This window comes from Antrostomus carolinensis, unplaced genomic scaffold, assembly GCF_000700745.2.
Source record: "Antrostomus carolinensis isolate BGI_N321 unplaced genomic scaffold, ASM70074v2 scaffold12879, whole genome shotgun sequence".
Classification (NCBI taxonomy): domain Eukaryota; kingdom Metazoa; phylum Chordata; class Aves; order Caprimulgiformes; family Caprimulgidae; genus Antrostomus; species Antrostomus carolinensis.
Window position 1 is genome coordinate 54525 of NW_010339296.1, and position 18462 is coordinate 72986.

The 18462-nt window shown below is 37.3% G+C and overlaps 1 protein-coding gene across 1 annotated transcript in view; it reads right to left on the reverse strand.

Moving 5' to 3' along the window:
• Window positions 1-17735, reverse strand: part of LOC104531020 (uncharacterized protein KIAA0825-like) — a gene marked incomplete at its 5' end in the record, with an annotated part of 62403 nt that extends 44668 nt beyond the window's left edge. Inside the window, 5 exons of the mRNA XM_029086951.1 lie at window positions 1662-1812; window positions 3037-3302; window positions 4306-4533; window positions 6285-6379; window positions 17565-17735. Of these exons, the coding sequence (XP_028942784.1) occupies window positions 1662-1812; window positions 3037-3302; window positions 4306-4533; window positions 6285-6379; window positions 17565-17735 (911 nt within the window). The remainder of the gene's footprint in view (window positions 1-1661; window positions 1813-3036; window positions 3303-4305; window positions 4534-6284; window positions 6380-17564) is intronic.
• Between the last annotated feature and the right edge of the window lie 727 nt (window positions 17736-18462).

The window sequence follows — 18462 nt, forward strand, 5'->3', positions numbered from 1 at the left end:
ACAACTCTCTCAGCCTGTCCTCACAGCAGAGCTGCTCCAGCCCTCGCATCATCCTCTTGGCCTCCTCTAGACTCGTTTCTAACTGGTCATGGAGGTCCCCATGCCAGAGCTGGGAGGTCCATGACTCCACGGGCAGTCGTGTTGGAACACTTTGTTCCCGGACTCTTGCAGCCCACGGGAGGGATCTCATGCCAGGAAGAGCAGCAGAGGTGACCTGACTGAACCCCCATTCCCTGTCCCCTGTGCTGCTGGGGGGGAAGGGAGAGAAATGGGGAGCAAAGAGATTGGAGCCCGGGGAGAAGGGAGGGGTGGGGGAAGGTGCTGTCAGATGTGGTTGTTGTGTCCCACTGTCCTACTCTGATTGATTGGGAATGAATTAAATGGCTTTTTCTTCCCCAAGTGGAGTCTGTTTTGCCTGTGACCATCACTGGTGAGTGAGCCCTCCCTGTCCTCATCCCAACCCACCAGCCCTTTGGTGTGTTTCTCTCCCCATCTCCCTATGAGTGAGTGAAGGACCGCATGGTCTGAGCTGAGGCTGAAACCACATCAGTTACATATGTAGAATACAACTATCACACAGAGTTTTTTCTTGTATAAGAATTCAAGAAAATCCTTAACAAAAGCACCCTATTTCTCCCACAGAGCAAATAGTATAAGGAAGGGCAGGACTTTGTCTCCAGGAAATCTCAGCTATTACTGATAAAAAAAAAATTAAAAAAATAATAAAAAAAATAATTCACTTCATAATGAAATTAAGTGAAAATAATTTAAAACAGTATATTTCAGTCTATGTCTGCATTTAACTGGGAAAAAAAAATTAAAAAAATAATAAAAAAAATAATTCACTTCATAATGAAATTAAGTGAAAATAATTTAAAACAGTATATTTCAGTCTATGTCTGCATTTAACTGGGAAAAAAAAATTAAAAAAATAATAAAAAAAATAATTCACTTCATAATGAAATTAAGTGAAAATAATTTAAAACAGTATATTTCAGTCTATGTCTGCATTTAACTGGGATGAAGAAAAAAACCCAATAAATTATAATAATTCACCCCTGATACTTAAAGGTTTTTTTCACAGAATCATTAGGATTATAGTTTAAGAGCAGACAAGTGACTTCAAAATGCAGCTGAAATGGCACTAGTTATTTCAGAATTATATTTTTAAATACTGAAGGTAACTATATTTACTATCTTTCTTTGTAACATCCTTCACTCACAAATGGTAAAAAAGGAGAAAATAAAAATAAAAGGAACAGTTGAAAATAAAAATAAAAGGAACACGTTAAAAATTTCCAGGAAAAGAATTTCTGTCTTTCATTTTCATATGTCACACTTTCTGTATAAAGCAGAGTTAAAAAGACAGTGTCTTCTTTACTGAGTTCTACATAAATGTCTTGAACTTGACATGCAATATTTTACTAAGCAAATGACAAAAGCACTTCCTGGTAATGATTTATCTCATCTTTAAATGACTGTGCTTTTCTACGTCATTTCTACAGAGACATTTGCCTGCAATAATGGATATTTCAAAATAGTAAATTCCAATAATATTTATGTAAAAATAATGCTGACCTTATGCTTCTAATTAGTCAGAGAGCTGGCAACCAGTAAAACCCATTTTGTAAAAGGGAAGCACAGTAAACTTAACCTCACACCTCATAAAAAGCTTTGTAGTCATCCCAGTGGTGGCTCTCAGCATCCTGTAAAATGCTTGTAGCACAAACTCTGACGCAGTAGTTCGTAACTTGAAACTGGAGAACGTTGATGAATTCCTGGTATTGTTGGACAGGCAGGAGGAACAGGGGTCTGTTCAGAGAGAATGATCAAAGAGGCAAAGATTGAAAGGCTGTGCAGTAGGAGGTAACAATCCCCAGTACTGCAAATGGTTTTGATTATTAGGTATCAATCATTCATTTCCTCTCGGTCCTGGAGATTGAACCTGGCATTCACTTTTGAAAAATATCTGGTCTTTGTTTCACAAGTTCTTTAAATATACTTGTTCATCTATAAATTCTCATTTAAGCAAGTTGCTGAGAAATACATTACTTCATCCTATTTTCTGAGATAAAAGCACATTTGTCATTCAGTTATTGGGAGCATAATTGCATTAGCACTGAGTGTGATAAAGAAAACATGAACTTAAGAGACCAGAGACTGGTTTTGGTAGGTATGTACTAAAACTCTTTCATAATACACACAAGCAGAATTACTGAGCAATATTTTGGCTTAGACTTCCCATTCACAAAGATACACTTCATGCAGGAGAAAGTAAAACATCAGAAGGAAAGTAGCTCAACAGTGCATACAAACCCTTAGAAATCACATGTTCATTGAAAATTGCGCTAGTTCAAAGGTCCCTCCCAAAAGGCCTAGTTTTTACTTTTAAATTACATGTGACCAGAAACACATGGACCAATAAAGAGATTCTGAGTAACTTAAGTCAAAATCTCCTAAAACCACTGCAAATGTAGACATATTGCCCACTGGGTCAAACACTGTCTTAGACTTTACACTACTACTTCACATCTTCTCTAATTTTTATTCTGCATGCAATGAAAAATAAATTCTAGAACTACGCTGGATGTATTTGTTCACATTTCTGAATGCAGATGGTGTAAGGAAAAAGCACAGGAATGTATATTTATGCTGTCCTCTAAGAATGCTATGTGCTAAATTAGATTTTATGAAAATTCAGCTATTACCAAGGTCAGAAAAGGAAATTAAGGCCTTAGCTCTCTATCTATATGAGAGCAGAGTACATTCAGTTCACTGGACAGTCCTATTTACTCAAGCTTAATAAGTAAAAAATACTGATCTGAAAATCAAATGCAGATCTTAAACATAAATAATTTGTTCTGTAATGGCTGCTTTAGATTATCAATAGTTTTGATTCAGGTATTTCCATAAATAGTACATGCAGCGCGTGCGCTAAAAAAATATGACGCCATTTGGAAAACTACCACTGTACAGTATCACCAAAATGGAATGACGTCCTATATTATTTATATTACAAGAATTTATATTACTCACTTTTTGCTCGTTTCTCTCATTGAACTGCTATACATTGTAAGATGCTGAAAGACATATATTGCTGTGGAAAGGGCAGCGTACATGTCTTGCAGGGGAGCCTTGGAGGGAACATCATTGCTCCTCTCCTCTAGTCTTGCCAGGACAGCTGTTGCCACTTTGCTGCAGGCCTCTACAAAGTTTGCTCTAATTTCCTGAAGAGAATCATCTCTGCATGCCAGAGCCAATGGAAGCAATGTGTCAAGTTCTTCCACGATGTCAGAACAAAACTGAGAGAAATAAATGTGGCATCAAGTTATTTGTATTCTGACAGCACTGTTTAATTTATACACACAAGGGTCAGATTCTTGAATAATGAAATTGGCATAAAACATAAACATATTAAATCAGCTTTACAAACATTTCGTTCTGTTATACAGGGGAGAAACGTTTATCTACAGTAAATGAATTATTATTTTATTCTTTCTTGCTTTAAAGCTGCATAATATATATTGGGGAAAAAAATAAAAACTATCTTATGCCAGTAATTCCTTCATTTTGTTTATGATTTCATTAGATGTACATTCAAATCATAAGGTTAATTCCTTGTAAACAAAGATAATTTTCTAAACTAATTTATTTTGAAAAACATACAAACACATTTCTTAATACTGAAATTGAAAAAAATCTCATAATCTCTTAGTAAATTCACACAAAATTATCTCCCAAAAGCTTATATGTTATTTTAAGCAAACATTCATTAACAGCTTTCCAAATTTGCTGCAATAGTTGCAAAGCTTACTAAATAAAAAAACTCTGAGACACATATTCCCTTAGAAAAACAATTTAATTAATCATCATAAATGACCTTTCAGCCAAATCAAAGATCTCTAATTTAGCCTTATTATTGGTTATGCTGATTAGTTAAATGGCATGTCTAAGGGTATGAATACAGGAAATCCCTTTATAGCTATGCTTCAAAGCTTTCAGCATTTTCCCATCGAACCACTTGCTCACAGAGCAGATAATAATCAGAATGTTTTAGAACTTTTTGGATAAAACAAAAAAAAAAATAATGCCAGTGAAGTTTTAAAGTTAATTATTTCAAGTAGAGACTATGGGCTATTGTACAAAGCTCTGTTCAGCCTCATATTGTAATGCCTCTCACTTTCTTCTTAATTCCATTTATATAAGATATAGAATATTAATGGTACTGTAGGTACTTCAAAGTGTAGATGGCAAACAGCCTTGGCATTCTGTCTCCCCTCAAACTTCAGTTCTTTTGATACCTGCCTTAGCAATTCGTTTTGGTTGCTCCTCCTGTTGGACTGCTCCACAGGACTCCCTCATTTGCTGGTTGTTTACAAGACTCATTGCATTGCCTGCAGCTGAAAACTCTTCTTTCTGCTCATGTTGAAGAATTTTAGTTGAAAAATCCTCGACTGCTATTGTTATACAGTGAGCCACAGAAGAAGACAGGTCTTTAAATGCATTTCTCCAGCCAAAATTCAGTGAAATAGGCTGAAATACATATTTATATTAAATCAATCCAAATTCATTATTGTGTGTTATTACTGACTGAAACTTACATGAACATCCATAATTACAATAAAGGACACCATCATCCTTTGAAATTCAATTTAGTAACTTAAAATATAGTCTGTTAGCTTTGAAATCATATTAAAAGCAGTATGTAACTCAACAAAAATTAACATGCATAAAAATATTGTTTCTCACCAAATTTTTAAGAAATAAACTTACAAAAAGCTCTCTTTAAACAAGACTGCTTTCTAAAAGCCATGCTTCATGTTTCCATTATTTATAATCTTTAACTGAATTTATTTAACAATGTCAAATACATTTATAATCATTTTCAATAGTTTAACAAGTAACCCAGCAATGGACACCCTGTAATAATTTTCACAAGGTAACAAATGGAAGCTACTAACCATGAATATTAATGGCAAACATTTAGAGAAGCTGGTTATAACACAGCCACATTGGATTTCACTTCTCTTGAGGTGGATTCAGTAAAGATTAAAATGTTTAAATAGAGATTTCTAGTTTTTAGCTAATGATGGCTTTTACTATGGTTTACATCAGTTCCCTGTCTTCTACAGAGAGTTCTGAGGTTATCATCTGAAGCATAATGGTTGCAAGAAGTAGACTTTTACTTTTCTTCGACTAATCTTGTTTTATATTGCTCATATGGCACACAGCAGACTTAAACCTTACCAGAAGTGGCCAATTGAGGATTGCACCACTGTAAGAGAAATATTTTAATGGTGTAAGATGTACAAGTAAAGATCCCCACTATGAGGGTGTAGCAGGAGAAAAGAAAAGAAGGATTCCTAACAAGATGCAGCTATAAGACTAAATTGGAAGACAATGAAGGGCTATGAAGTGGAGCCCTTCCAGCTTACTCCAATTTAGAAGTTACATCCTCCTTCCTTTCCCCTTCCCCACTCCCAACATTCAGCTCCAGTGAACACGAAACAGCCCTCATGGACACTCATCTTTGCACTTCCTCTTTTTTAAAAATTTATTTATTTTTTTTATTTGGGATCAAGTAAAGCTCAATCTTCTCAAAATACTGCTCTTCGTGATCTAAAAGATATAGGAACATTAGCCTCACAAACTGATTCAAAGCACATTTTAAAAAAATCATTTCAGCATTAAAATTGAGCCATTAGGAAATTAAATTCCACTGCTGCAAAATATCGGACTTATTGAGAGCATTTAGGTCCCATAAACTCAACAATATAAATTTGTTTGGTAGTAAATGGAAGCCAGGCTAAAATTTAATCTTGTACATACATTATACAAAGCATAGTCCTTACCACACAGTAGTTTGTTGGCATCAAAGAAACTGGACATGGTGTGAGTACTTATCCCTATAGGAAGCATCATTATGATCAAATGCTAAGATGTTGATAGATTTTTTTAAGATTCTGCTGTATTTGAGGATGAATTTAACACTGAAGAAAGCTATTTTATTTTAGCATTTTTTTCTACTGTTATTGTTAACAGGTATCTTATACTTCTGAAATTAAATCTGTTCTGTTATTAAATCTTAAATAACAACCATTTCTTCATGAATGCCGTAAGATTCTTCTCCATCTTAACTGAGACTTTGCACCTAAAATTAATTGCAGTAGCTAAATAATGAAGCTATGGCAATAGGTGTTTATAATGAACATGGTAACAGACTACACTGGAGACACAGACAAAAGAAAATCCCCTACAAAGTGCAAGACTCTTTTCATACTCACCTCTTCTACCTGAAGTAACTGTTCAGGAAGCACACTGGTTTCATTTGCTCTAGTTTCTCCTATTAAAAGCTCCCCACTAGCTTTCTTCAGAACTCCTGCACAGTATGATAAAAGGGATCAAAGTTAAGATTAATTCTGTAGAAAAGTCAGCAGCCTCCAACACCTTCTGATATATCAATACGAAGCATAAAAAACCCCTCAACAAGATGTAGTGGAATACTAATGTTATGATAAAGTCAAATTCAGGTTATACACAGCTCCTTTTATATAACATGATGAAATCCACATCCCATTGTATTAATATTTTATAGAAACGCACATATAATGTGTAAAATATAGTTTCTTTTGTCATTAATTCATTTTTATACTGATTGTATAGTCACCTATTCCTAGGGAGAACAGATAACGTTAGAACAGCTGTGTAGAAATTAATTTCTGTTCTTTGTTCAATAAATTATATGAATTGCACACTAATGTATTTTTATAGTTTTTACTTATTTGGAAACGCCAATATGCTAAGAATAAAAAGACAGTTAATTAGTACAGTTATTATAAGCAAAATAATGGTGACAGGAAAAAGAACAAGTGAAGCTCCTTAAGAAGGGCTGGTATAAAGCTCACTCATAAATCTTAAAGTAATGGGAATATTGCCCCAGTTTTGACAAGGACAAACTAGTATCTAGGTGATACCACTTTCATCAGCGTTTCAAGCAATCCAGGAGGTTCCTGGAGTGCACTGATGATCCAGGTGCTCCGCTGGATCTCACACTCAACAAAAAGGAGGAGCTTGTTGGGAATGTGAAGGAGAAAGGCAGCCTTGGCCGCAGTGAGCATGAGATGATGGAGTTTAGGATGCCAAGAGCAGGGAGAAGAGTGAAAAGCAAGGTCACAATCCTGCACTTCAGGAGAGCAGACTTTAGCCTCTTCAAAGATCTGCTTCAAGAGTTCCATGGGATAGGGCTCTCGAGAGAAATGAGGCTCAAGAAAGCTGGTTATTATTCAAGGATCACCTCCTCCAAGCTCAAGAGAGTTGGGAAAAAAATGCCAGGGGCCTGCATGGATGAACAAGGAGCTCCAACCTAACTCAAACACAAAACGAAGCATACAAAGGGTGGAAGCAAGGACGGGTAACCTGGGAGGAACACAGAAACAATGAGCATCCAGGCACAAAGTAAGGAAAGCTAAAGCCCAAACTAAATCTGCTCAAGGATATCAAAGACAAGAAAGGTTTCTGCAAGTACAAAGGAAACAAATGGAAGACTGAGGAAAATGTAGGGTCATTGCACAACAAGATGGGGGACCTGGTTACACAGACATGGAAAAGACTAAGGTAATGAAAGCCTTCTTTGCCTCAGCCTTCAGGAAACCCAGGCCCCAGCAACCAGGGGTTAAGGTTGGAGCAGGGATGACAGAGTCTTGGTGGAAGAGGATCAGGTCTGGGAACACTTAAGCAAATTGGACATACGTAAGTCCGTGGGTCCTGATGGGATGCACTCACAAGGGCTGAGAGAGCAGGCAGATATCATTGCAAGGGCACGCTCGAGAATCTTTGTTCAATCATGGCAACTGGGAGAAGTGTCCAAAAACTGGGGAAAGCAAATGTCACTCCTATCTTCAAAAAGGGTAAGAAGGAGGACTCAGGGATTCACAAGCCAGTCAATCTCACCTCAGTGCCTGGGAAAGTGGTGAGGCAGCTAATCCTGGAAACAATTTCAAGGCACATTACAGAAAAAAAAAATTATCAGGAATACTTGAGTATTCATGGGTTCACCAAGGGGAAGTCATGCTTGACCAACTTGATAAACTTCTATGAAGAAATGACTGGCCTAGTAGATGAGGGGAGAGCAGTGGATATTGCCTACCTGGACTTCAGTAAGGCCTTTGACACTGTCTCCCATAACATCCTGTCATGGGACAAGCTGAAGAAAAGCTTTTGATGTATGGGTCAGAAAAGCAGAAAGGGAGGTAGGCTGAAAACTGTCTGAAAAGCCAAGCTCAAAGCATGGTGATCAGTGGCGTGAAGTCTAGTTGGAGGCCAGTAACTAGTGATCTATCTCAGGGGTTGGTCCTGGTCCAGTCCTGTTTAACTTCTTCATTAATGATCTGGATGGTGGGACTGAGTGTACCCTCAGAAAGTTTGCACATGACACCAAACTGAGAGGAGAGGCTGATATATCAAAGGGTCATGCTGCCATCCAGAGGGACCTAAACAAACTGGAGAAATGGGCACATGAAAGTTCCAGCAGAGCTAAGTGCAAAGTCCTGCCTGTCCCTGGGGAGGAACAACTCCAGGCATCAATATATACTGGAGGCCACCCAGCTGGAAAGCTGCTTTGCAGAAAAGGACCTCGGGGTCCAGGAGGACAACAAGTTGAACATGAGTCAGCAATGTGCCCTTGCTGCTGTCCTGGTTTTCGGCTAGGACAGAGCTAATTTTCTTTTTAGTAGCTAGAATAGTGCTGTGTTTTGGTTTTGGTATGGGACCTGTTATGAGAAGAATGTTGATAACATACTAATGTTTTCAGTTGTTGCAGGAGAACGAAGGACTTCCCATCTTCCCTGTGTGTTGCTAGTCTGCAGGTGCAGAGGACTTGGGGGGCATAGTAAAATTAGTAAACCCAAACTGGCATTTGGCTGTGCCAATGGGATATTCCATATCACATAATGTCATGATCAGTATATTAATGAGGGTCTCTTGGGCTCTTGCTCTTCCAGGATTGTGGTTTCGGTTTCGGGATTGTTACTCCTCCAGGATTGTTATCCAGGAAGGGGCTGAGTTTGGTTGGCACGTGGTGAGCAATTGCTCCGTGCATCACTCATTTGTATATTCTATTATTACTGTTATTACCATTATTATTGTCATTATTATTTAAAATTTTATTTTATTTCAATTATTAAATTATTCCACAGCTGCACTATGAGTCTCCTTACATTTACACCTCCGATTCTCTCTCCTATTCCCTGGGGGAGACAGGAAGAGTGAGTGACCGGCTGCGTGGTGTTTGGCTGCCAGCCAAGTGAAACCACCACAGCTGCAAAGAAGGCTAACAGTGTCCTGGGCTTCATTAGACAAAGTATTGCCAGCAGGTCAAAGGACTTGATCCTTCCCCTCTACTCAGCACTGGTGAGGCCACAGCTGGAGTATTGTGTCCAGTTCTGGGCTACTCAGTACAAAAGAGACATGGACATGCTGCAGAGCGTCCAACTGTGGTGGTTTGGGTGGATTCACCCTTTTTAACTCTATCCTAGCAAAACCAGGACACCAACAAAGGGTCACGATGATGATGAAGGGACTGGAGCATCTCACATGTCAGGAAAAGATGAGAGTACTAGGACTGTTTATCCTAAAGACAAGAAGTTTTTTGGGGGTGGATCTCATTCATGTATATAAATACCTGAAGAGAGAGTGCAAAGAGGACAGAGCCATGCTCTTCTCAGTGGTGCCCAGTGACAGGGCAAGAGGCAACGGGCACAGATGGAAACACAGGAGGTTCCCTCTGAACATCACAGAACACTTTTTGACTTCGAGGGTGACTAAGCACTGGAACAGGTTGTCCAGAGAGGCCATAGAGCCTCCATCCTTGCAGGTTGTCCAGAGAGGCTATCTCCTTGGAGACACTCAAAAGCTGTCTGGATGTGACCCTGGGCAACTAGCTGTACATGGCCCTGCTTGAGCAGGAGATGTTAGACCAGATGACTTCCAAAGGTGCCTTCCAAACTCAATCATTCTGTGATTCTGTGAGTCAGTGTTTCAAAAGTAATACGAGAATAAAAACAAACAATATGGTATTTTTAAAATCCATCTCCTACCATAAAGCTGGTAAACAACACAGGTGCAGATATTCCTTATTTAATGTAACTTATGTGAAATTAAAACCAAGGTGTTTTAAATGACTGGGTGCTGTCAGGCTTTATTAAGTATTATCTTCTAAGCATAAACTTAAAGGTCTTCAGTCACCTGAAGCTACTGGTGGTACACAGGGTCAAGATTTAAAGAGCTTTTCTCTTTCTATGAAATACCCAGTATTTGCACATACATAGGACTTAATTTACCCAAAGTGGATTTTATTTTTCTCCTAAACAATTCACTCTCTGAAAATAAACACTCTGCTTCTCATACACCTGTACAGCATTCTAAAGCTTCAAGGTCTTTGTGGTTTCTTTCCCCAAGAACTGTTCTGTTTGCATTTTCAAAAGACATGATGGAAAAACAGATTTGAGCTGGGAAAAATTAAAGATAAAACGACAGAATATAAAACCAGAAGAGACTAACCAGGTCATTTAGCTCCCTGATCATTCAAAACATGGTGTTACAGACAGCACCATAAACTTACTGCTTTTTTCTGTATGTTTTAATGTATTTTATGATGAAGTTTCCTACAGTTTTCTTTAGAAATCACTCCCGAATAAAAGAAAACTAGCTGACTGGATTTTTTCCCTCCTTTCTATTCTGTGCTTTCTACCTTAATTTGCCTCGTTTTCCCTTGCAATTCTCCTTTTTTACAGATATAATGTCTGACTCTTAATTATAAGCACAATCAAATACCGATAGATTACTTTATCTTATTGTCACTATTTAGATCAGCTATTTATAACTTTTTATATAAAGACTTTAACATTTAACCTAAAATCCCTGTGTATTCATGGAATTGCTGCCTTACCTGTTAAGAACTCAGAGGTGAGATAAATAGGTATCTAGCTGATGGTAGAGTTCCATCTCCAGGACCAGAGGTGAAGAGCCAAATTATGTTTCTGCCAGTATCAGTCATTTTTAAAGTTCCTTCATTTTTAATTCAACAGGTTCTTACTAGATCTCCCCAACTGCTTTTCTAACTAACAGCCTGGGCACTCTTGCCCTACATTCATATATAGCTACCTATGTGCATGCAGGCTCATACACATATAAAACCTTTGCTGGTCTTCTCAAAGAAGCCCCCAGGTTAAGTCTCTTCCCTTTTACTGAGTTCCTTTGGTTTCCCAAATTTTTGCTTTTCCCAAATCTCATCTATGCAAAGTTGGTCTCAATCTTCTTCAATTTAGCCTCTGGCTAGCAAGGGCTTCCTTCACACTTTTCATTGATTATTACACACTAGACACAGCCCTCCCAAAGCCTCTGCGCTTCAGATTCTACCACAACCCTCCTCTTAAGCATTTTTTTTCCCACAGAGACATTTATTAAATTACCCCCTTCCTGTCCTCCTCTTTCGTCACTTGTCTTCTGACTGTCTTGCCCTAATGACCAAACTCCCCTGGGAAATAAGAGCCCAGCTTTATTCAAGAGACTGGTACAACTGCTGTAGTGAAGCTACTCAGCCCAAATTACTTTGCCATTGCAGACAGGAAGGCAGGCAATGGGATGGAAGGAGGAACTATCCCTGCTTAGACAGTCATAGTTTTCTACACAAATTCTTTGACTCCTCTCTTCTCCCATATTCCAAATCTCAAACTCCATTTGCAGACAAAGACAGAAATGTATGCAGTTCTTCTCATATGGCTGCTTAGAGGAGAGAGTTTGCAAAAAGAGAGCAGAAAGAAGCATATGTCATGAAAGGGGAAGATGGAGGGTGAAGGAAAACTTCTGTTTTCCATACTTGCTCCCTTTCCAGAGCATATTCTACACCTCCGCTGCTCTTGATTATTAGGGAAGACTGGATTAATCACAAATCCTTGCTATATTTTTCTTGAAACTTACGTTCTACAGACTTGATAAGCTGCTCATACTTTGTGTACTTCTTCCAGTTTACCAGCCAGGCAGCTTGAATCATTTTGATAGTAAATATTCAAAACAACATTATATCAAGTGCTTCATTTAAAATCAAAACTCTTCAGCCAACTTTCCTTAAGTGTATTAAAATTTGTCTGGGATTATTCTTTAAAGCAAGTCTTTTTGCCTATGCCTCCTTTGTCTTGAATGTATTTAATTATTTCTCCATTTCAGTATTTTTCTGTTTTCATAATGATGATGGCAGTGAGACTTCTTGCATTGTTAATATAATTTTTTTTCTTCCTTACAAGAAGGTCTATTAAATTATTTTTTCTACAGAATTCCACATCTTTCTTATTTTTTTCGTAGCATATAGGGTCATAAGACATCATCTTGGATGCAGCATAGAACAGCAAAGCATCAAGGGAACTTTTTGTATGACAGCTCGCTAACTGCGAATAAGGTAACAGTGCCATCAAAGTGGCTTACTAGTTGGATTCAGCTGGCTCAGCCAGAACTTTCGTTGAAACTGTACTGGAAATAATATGTCTTGCAGAAATAGGAAATACCACTCCCCCACAAATATAAATAAGCAGAAGAAACAAAAAATATTTGACTAGCTGTAGATTAAAAAACCTCTTGCTTTCTGCCTTCAATAATGGACATTTTATTTGTTGTACTATACTGAGCAAACGGTAATAATACAAATACAGAAAATGTACACCTGAAATCAAACTCCCTCCTGCTATAAATTCCATCTCCACTTTGGATTGATCTGCTGAAACCATATATTTCTTAAAGATGCTACTTGAACATCTTGCTTTGAGACCAAAGCAAAAATCACACTTTTCTTTCTCGAATCTTTACAACTTCAAAGTCTATTAAGAGGATGCATCTCATAAATTTGATTCCACACTCCTTTTATTACACTTTCCAGAAACAGACATAGAGTAAAGGATTTCTTCTTATAATGTGAAGGAAAGACTTTTGCAAATCTTCCCAGTCCCCTGAGGAAAAGCTCGTAAACCTAAGGGTTTGACAACTTTGCCCACAGTGTTTTCAAAGAGCTCCACTGGAGGAAGCTTTCCTTGGTACTCATTATCTGATCTGTCCAAAGTTCACCTTTCTCACTGGAATGGGAAAAAAAAAAAGTGAGAGACAGATGAAAGTACGTTAGATGTTTTTGATTTTTTAAAAGTCTCAACAAGAGGCTTCTGAAAAGACAGAGGGAAGAGAAATCTTCCTTAAAGATGGGAAGAGAACACTATTTGGCAGGTTTCAAAAACAAAATCTCCTGCTTAACCCTTGACTGCAGCTGAATGTTCCAGATTCCTTCAAAGAGAACAATCCCATGAGGCTGCACGTACTAGGTATGTCAGAACATCAGGAATTTCAACTGAATGTAAATAGAGAAGTAGACTATCTCACCACAATAGACATGACAAGATACCTGCAGAAGAAACAGTTAAATGTCTAGTCAAGAAAAAATAGAAGGTGGTTACTCCTTTAATTTTCTGAAACCTATTGCTTTTAGTGGAACAAAGCAAGGTTATGCAACACTGAGAATCAATGTTCTGTAAATGTTAGAAAAATATGGATACTTTTCCTCAGAAAGGTAGAGTAGCAGTCTTGTCCAGATGCCACACTAAAGTTCAGGAATCGAACAAAACCACATCATCATTTATTTGCCTGAGAAGTTTCCATGATTTCTCCTTTTATTTAAGAGAAAACTTGAACACTACACTGGTAGTAGATAAAATGTGTATTTATACTACCTTTTTTTTAAAAAAAAATGTTCTTAGATAATGCAAATACAATTTGAAATCAAGCACAAAACTTGGCATGTACATACTGCTCATTGAGGAATACATGCTAAGTTAGGTCTGGTAAAGTCAAAAAATAAAATCTGGAAGAACCGGATGGAGAATAGTGAAAATAAGAGTGGAAAACGCAATTCATTTTTTTTTTTTTTTCAATCTCTGCAAAACAATTTGGGATTCTGAATATATTCCAGAAGATGCTGGATACAGAACTCTCAAACTGAACTCAGAGAACTATCCGTATCACCTAAAAAAACTCTCTACATCCATCTCCCTACAGAGTTCACTCTGGTTCACTGTTTCCTTTGGTGCTATTGTCTGCCATGGGGTTACCATCAGAGAACACTGGTAGGCAGTACTTCCCTCTAACATCTATTTTCAACCACCTAAATTGGTCTTCATAGGATTCCATTGTGCACACTGCAAAGAAACTTGTCTTGTTGCCAGCTAGAACTGTGAACTACATGTCTTTCTTTTCTTCACTGTTCTTTTTTGGTTCACAAGCAACCTCCTACCAAAAGCAGAATCCGCAGAAGAGACTACATCCAAGCGATAATGCAATGAAAAAGTATGAAGAGAAGCCCAGGTGGCCACCTTGCAAATTTCCAATGTGGAAGCCTTCGACCTCTCCGCCCAAGAAGCAGCTATAGTCCTAGTGTAATGAGCTTTACAAACCCTGGGAGCCTCTTTACCCTTAACTACATACGCCTCCCTAATACAATCCCTTAACCATCTAGCTAAGGAACTCTTAGAAGCCATTTGACCCCTCTTAAGACCCCCTAAGAGTACAAACAATCTGTCAGAAGATATGAAATCTTTGATTCTTCTGTGATAAACCCTAAGTGTTCTTCTTACATCCAATTTATGCAGCCATTGCTCTTTGTCATCGCTGGGTTTAGGGAAAAATGAGGGCCAAGAAACCGTCTGGTTTAGATAAAACTCAGATGCCATCTTTGGGACAAAAAAAAAAATTTAAAAAGAGGAACCATCCAAAGAACTACTTTGTTTCTGATGGAACTTTACACATGTTCTATATATCAAGATTGAAGTACTATGGGATATGCTGAACAAAAATCAACTAAAACTGCCATTGAAACAGCTATACACATAAACGCAACACTTGACACAAGCACATGAAAAAACGTTATTTTTGTTGCATCTCTGCGTGAGTTACACAGATAAAAAGGCTCCCGTGAATACTAAAAGCAACCAAAAATAAAAGGAAGCAAGTGCAAGGTTCCAATCTATCTGATGCCTAGGGAAACTTCAGCTCCCTTGGATATTAGCCTACCTTTTAGGAATTGGCCAGCTTCCCTTAATTTACCATCGGTCCTACTTGCAGAGGACTGATACTTCAGATATGCCTACACTGCAGTGACTGCAGGGAAGTTTGGATACACCCAACCTGGCTTTAAACCAGTCAGAGAGACTATGGGTAACTGTCCTTGCAACAGCAGCACACGGTTCAATCTGGGCTAATTTGCTCTGCTTCTTAGGCTGGTTGTACAGCCTGTGCTCCATTGCAAACCTGATACCGGTACCTGAGTTAATTTAAAGCTGCTTTGGACTGATCTGCACTCTATATTCTGTTAAATTAAACAAGATTTCTAGTAAGAAGGCTTCTAAATAAGTACAGAAGGTGGCCATTATATTTTCTAGTCACATACTATAATGATAATAAAGCAAAGATTCTAATAAATCCTTCTTATCAAAACTCAGCCTTCATCAGTGAAAAAAATAAGATTATCAGCCCAATATAGGACATTAACAGATAAAATCTTAAATCCCTTTTGGTACTTAACAGAACCTGGAACTACTGGGAACATAGCTCTCATTCTCCCATATCAAATCATCTTTCACTCCATCACTACAACTGAGATTTCTGACAATATGAAGTGAAAATAACACCAATAAATCCTTCTTCTAGACAGACTTTTTTTTTTTTTATTTCTCTGGCCATGACTTCTCTGCATGTATTCTCCTGAAACTGATAAAAAAGAACAGAATTTTGTGAATAAAATCACCTGATGAGAATAGAAACACTAAAAACAAAGGTATGTCTGATGACTTCACTAACATTACCTGTAAAAGATTTACCTTCACCTGTGTTCCAGGGTAAAAGTAATTTTGTGTTTTCTTTAGAACAAGCCTTCTACCCAGAAGACTGCCTCTTACAACAAGATCTACTAATCCTCCCCATTGAGATCTGATTAAGTAGAGGCACCATTTAAGAACCTACTTGCTATAGATATGATTACTCTAAAAGAATATTCGTCAAAGAAGAAGGCTTAACACACTTTTGAGAACAGTTATGAATGTAATTAAGCTTGGAGAAATGCCTGCAGGACAAAGTCCTAAATACACTTCCTGGAAAGTAATATATTTCTTGTTAACGTTGCAATCATTAAGTAGTCTGAATTACTGCAGATCACATGTCTTAGAGTGTAGTTAAACATGTCAAATTTCCCATTCAAGAATTTTTCTGCATTTTATCACAGAATATACAAATAAAAAGAACACTGAAAATTACCCTCACTGGATGTATATGCCCTATCCTCCACATCACTCCATGAGAAGTTTACTGCAACACTTCTTGGTAGGATCAAGGTCATGAAACGTGAAACATAGTGTATAATAGCTTAACATTTCGTGAGAATTAGTAAAAACTAAGAGATTAAAGGAGGCGGAAATACACTGAAACCAACAGCAAAAAATGGAACCTGAATGCAAATTTTATTTGAGCTTTGATGTATATTCTGAAAATACACAGGTTAACTTTTATTTCAGAGCGTGAGTATTCAGATGAAGAATGCATCAACATAATGTGTGCTTCAGAACTCTTCTTATTTAATATTTTTAAATTTTTTATCCATTTAGCATTCTGAGACCACATTCCCAAAACTCCTTTCTTCTCTGCCTGCAGCTTGACTACAGAGATATCAAATATTTGACTCCACCTACCCTCTCTCCCTAAGCAGCCTGGCCTCATTTCTGGTCTGATCCTTTCCCGCAATATAATCAAAGCTCTTGAAACCATTAGTTCTCTGGTGACCTGGAATCCTTCTACTGGCAGAAGCAGCCTAGTAGAAGGACATTTATGAGCATACTGTGACCTGCAAGGTCTTATTCACCGGAATTTTCAGCACTTCAGGTTCTCCTCATATGACATGAACGCAATTAGATGAAAAACAGAGTGAGCACCTATAGAATATCCACTGAAGGCAGCGGGATAAGCATGAGAGCAAACATAGTACCTATGAGGAATTGTTTGTGAGAACTATAGGTTAAAGCAGGACTATCTACTAAAACACTTATTTGCATGTATACTAAGAGCAAATAAACTGATATTCAAGTCAGTGTTTCTCTCTAGAATAAGGTAGTTTTCAAAGACAAGTTCAGAAAGTCACAGTTTCAAAGAATTCAGACTCCATGTATTTTTTGACCTACATGAAACACAAGATTTTATAGATAATCCCGTAGGAGATATCATGTTACAGGGTTTGATAATTTTTTATTATAATTCTCCATCAATAGCTACTGTGCATCACATCTTTACACATAACTATCAGTTCATTTTCCACAAGTCCTTTTGCTCAAATGTACATCCACATATTTAAAAAAGATTTTTAGTGGATATGGTCATAAACATGTTTATAAAATACGATGACATAAATTAGATAATTAATGTTGAAAATCACATAAAATCATCCTTTTGCACACAGTAGAATCAATAAATAAGGAAAAGTGTTAAATTACCTTGAACATTCTTAGTCTTCTCCGTCAATGATGGCACAAACAGAATTTCTGTGGAGAGCTCTTCAATTTTTTCTTCCATTAATAAAAAGAGTTTGGCAAGTTGAGAAAGACATTTGAGTTGATGCAACGTTAAACAGAAGTTCCTTCCTTTTTTGTGGTACTCTTCAGAGGCTGCTCAAGTAAAATCATAAAACACCTTTTACTATTGCTTAAAAAATGATCCTGCAAAACTGATTATGTAAAAAAAGTACAATATATCAGGTAATTTCATTTTTTTCATAGCAGAATATATCTTTTCCTCATTATAAAATACTGTAATGTTAGTTCCTACTAAATCTTTGGCATTTCTCAGCTATCTGGGAAGTTGTTGGGAACTGAATTCCAGGTTTTGTCATTCATTAACTAGGATTTTTTCCAAGCAACAGATCTACTCAGAAACCTTCTCACCTGTGTTTTACAGGAAAAAAAAAGAAAAAAACACTGTGTGGCAAAAACTGACTGAACAAAAGGAAAAAAACCCACGTCATTACTATATTTTAATGGTTTGGGACATCACATCACTACACTGTCACTCTGCAAGTCACCTTGTCTGTTTAACAATCTGCTAGCACAATACAGTTGATGAATATGACATTTGAGTGAAAAGAAACATCAATCTAACACTCCACAACTTTAAATACGTGGGGTTTTAAAACAAGTACGACTGTCAGTGAACAAATATCAGCAAGTATTATACCTATAAGCATTTGGTATTTAAAAGAAGAAACTGAACGCTTTATTTTGAAAGGTTAACACTTGTAATCATAACATATAATCATGTCACATCAACCAGGGAACTCTTGATTTGAGCACAGTCAAGACTATAAAAGACTGCGAGCTGTTTCCAATTCAGTATTAC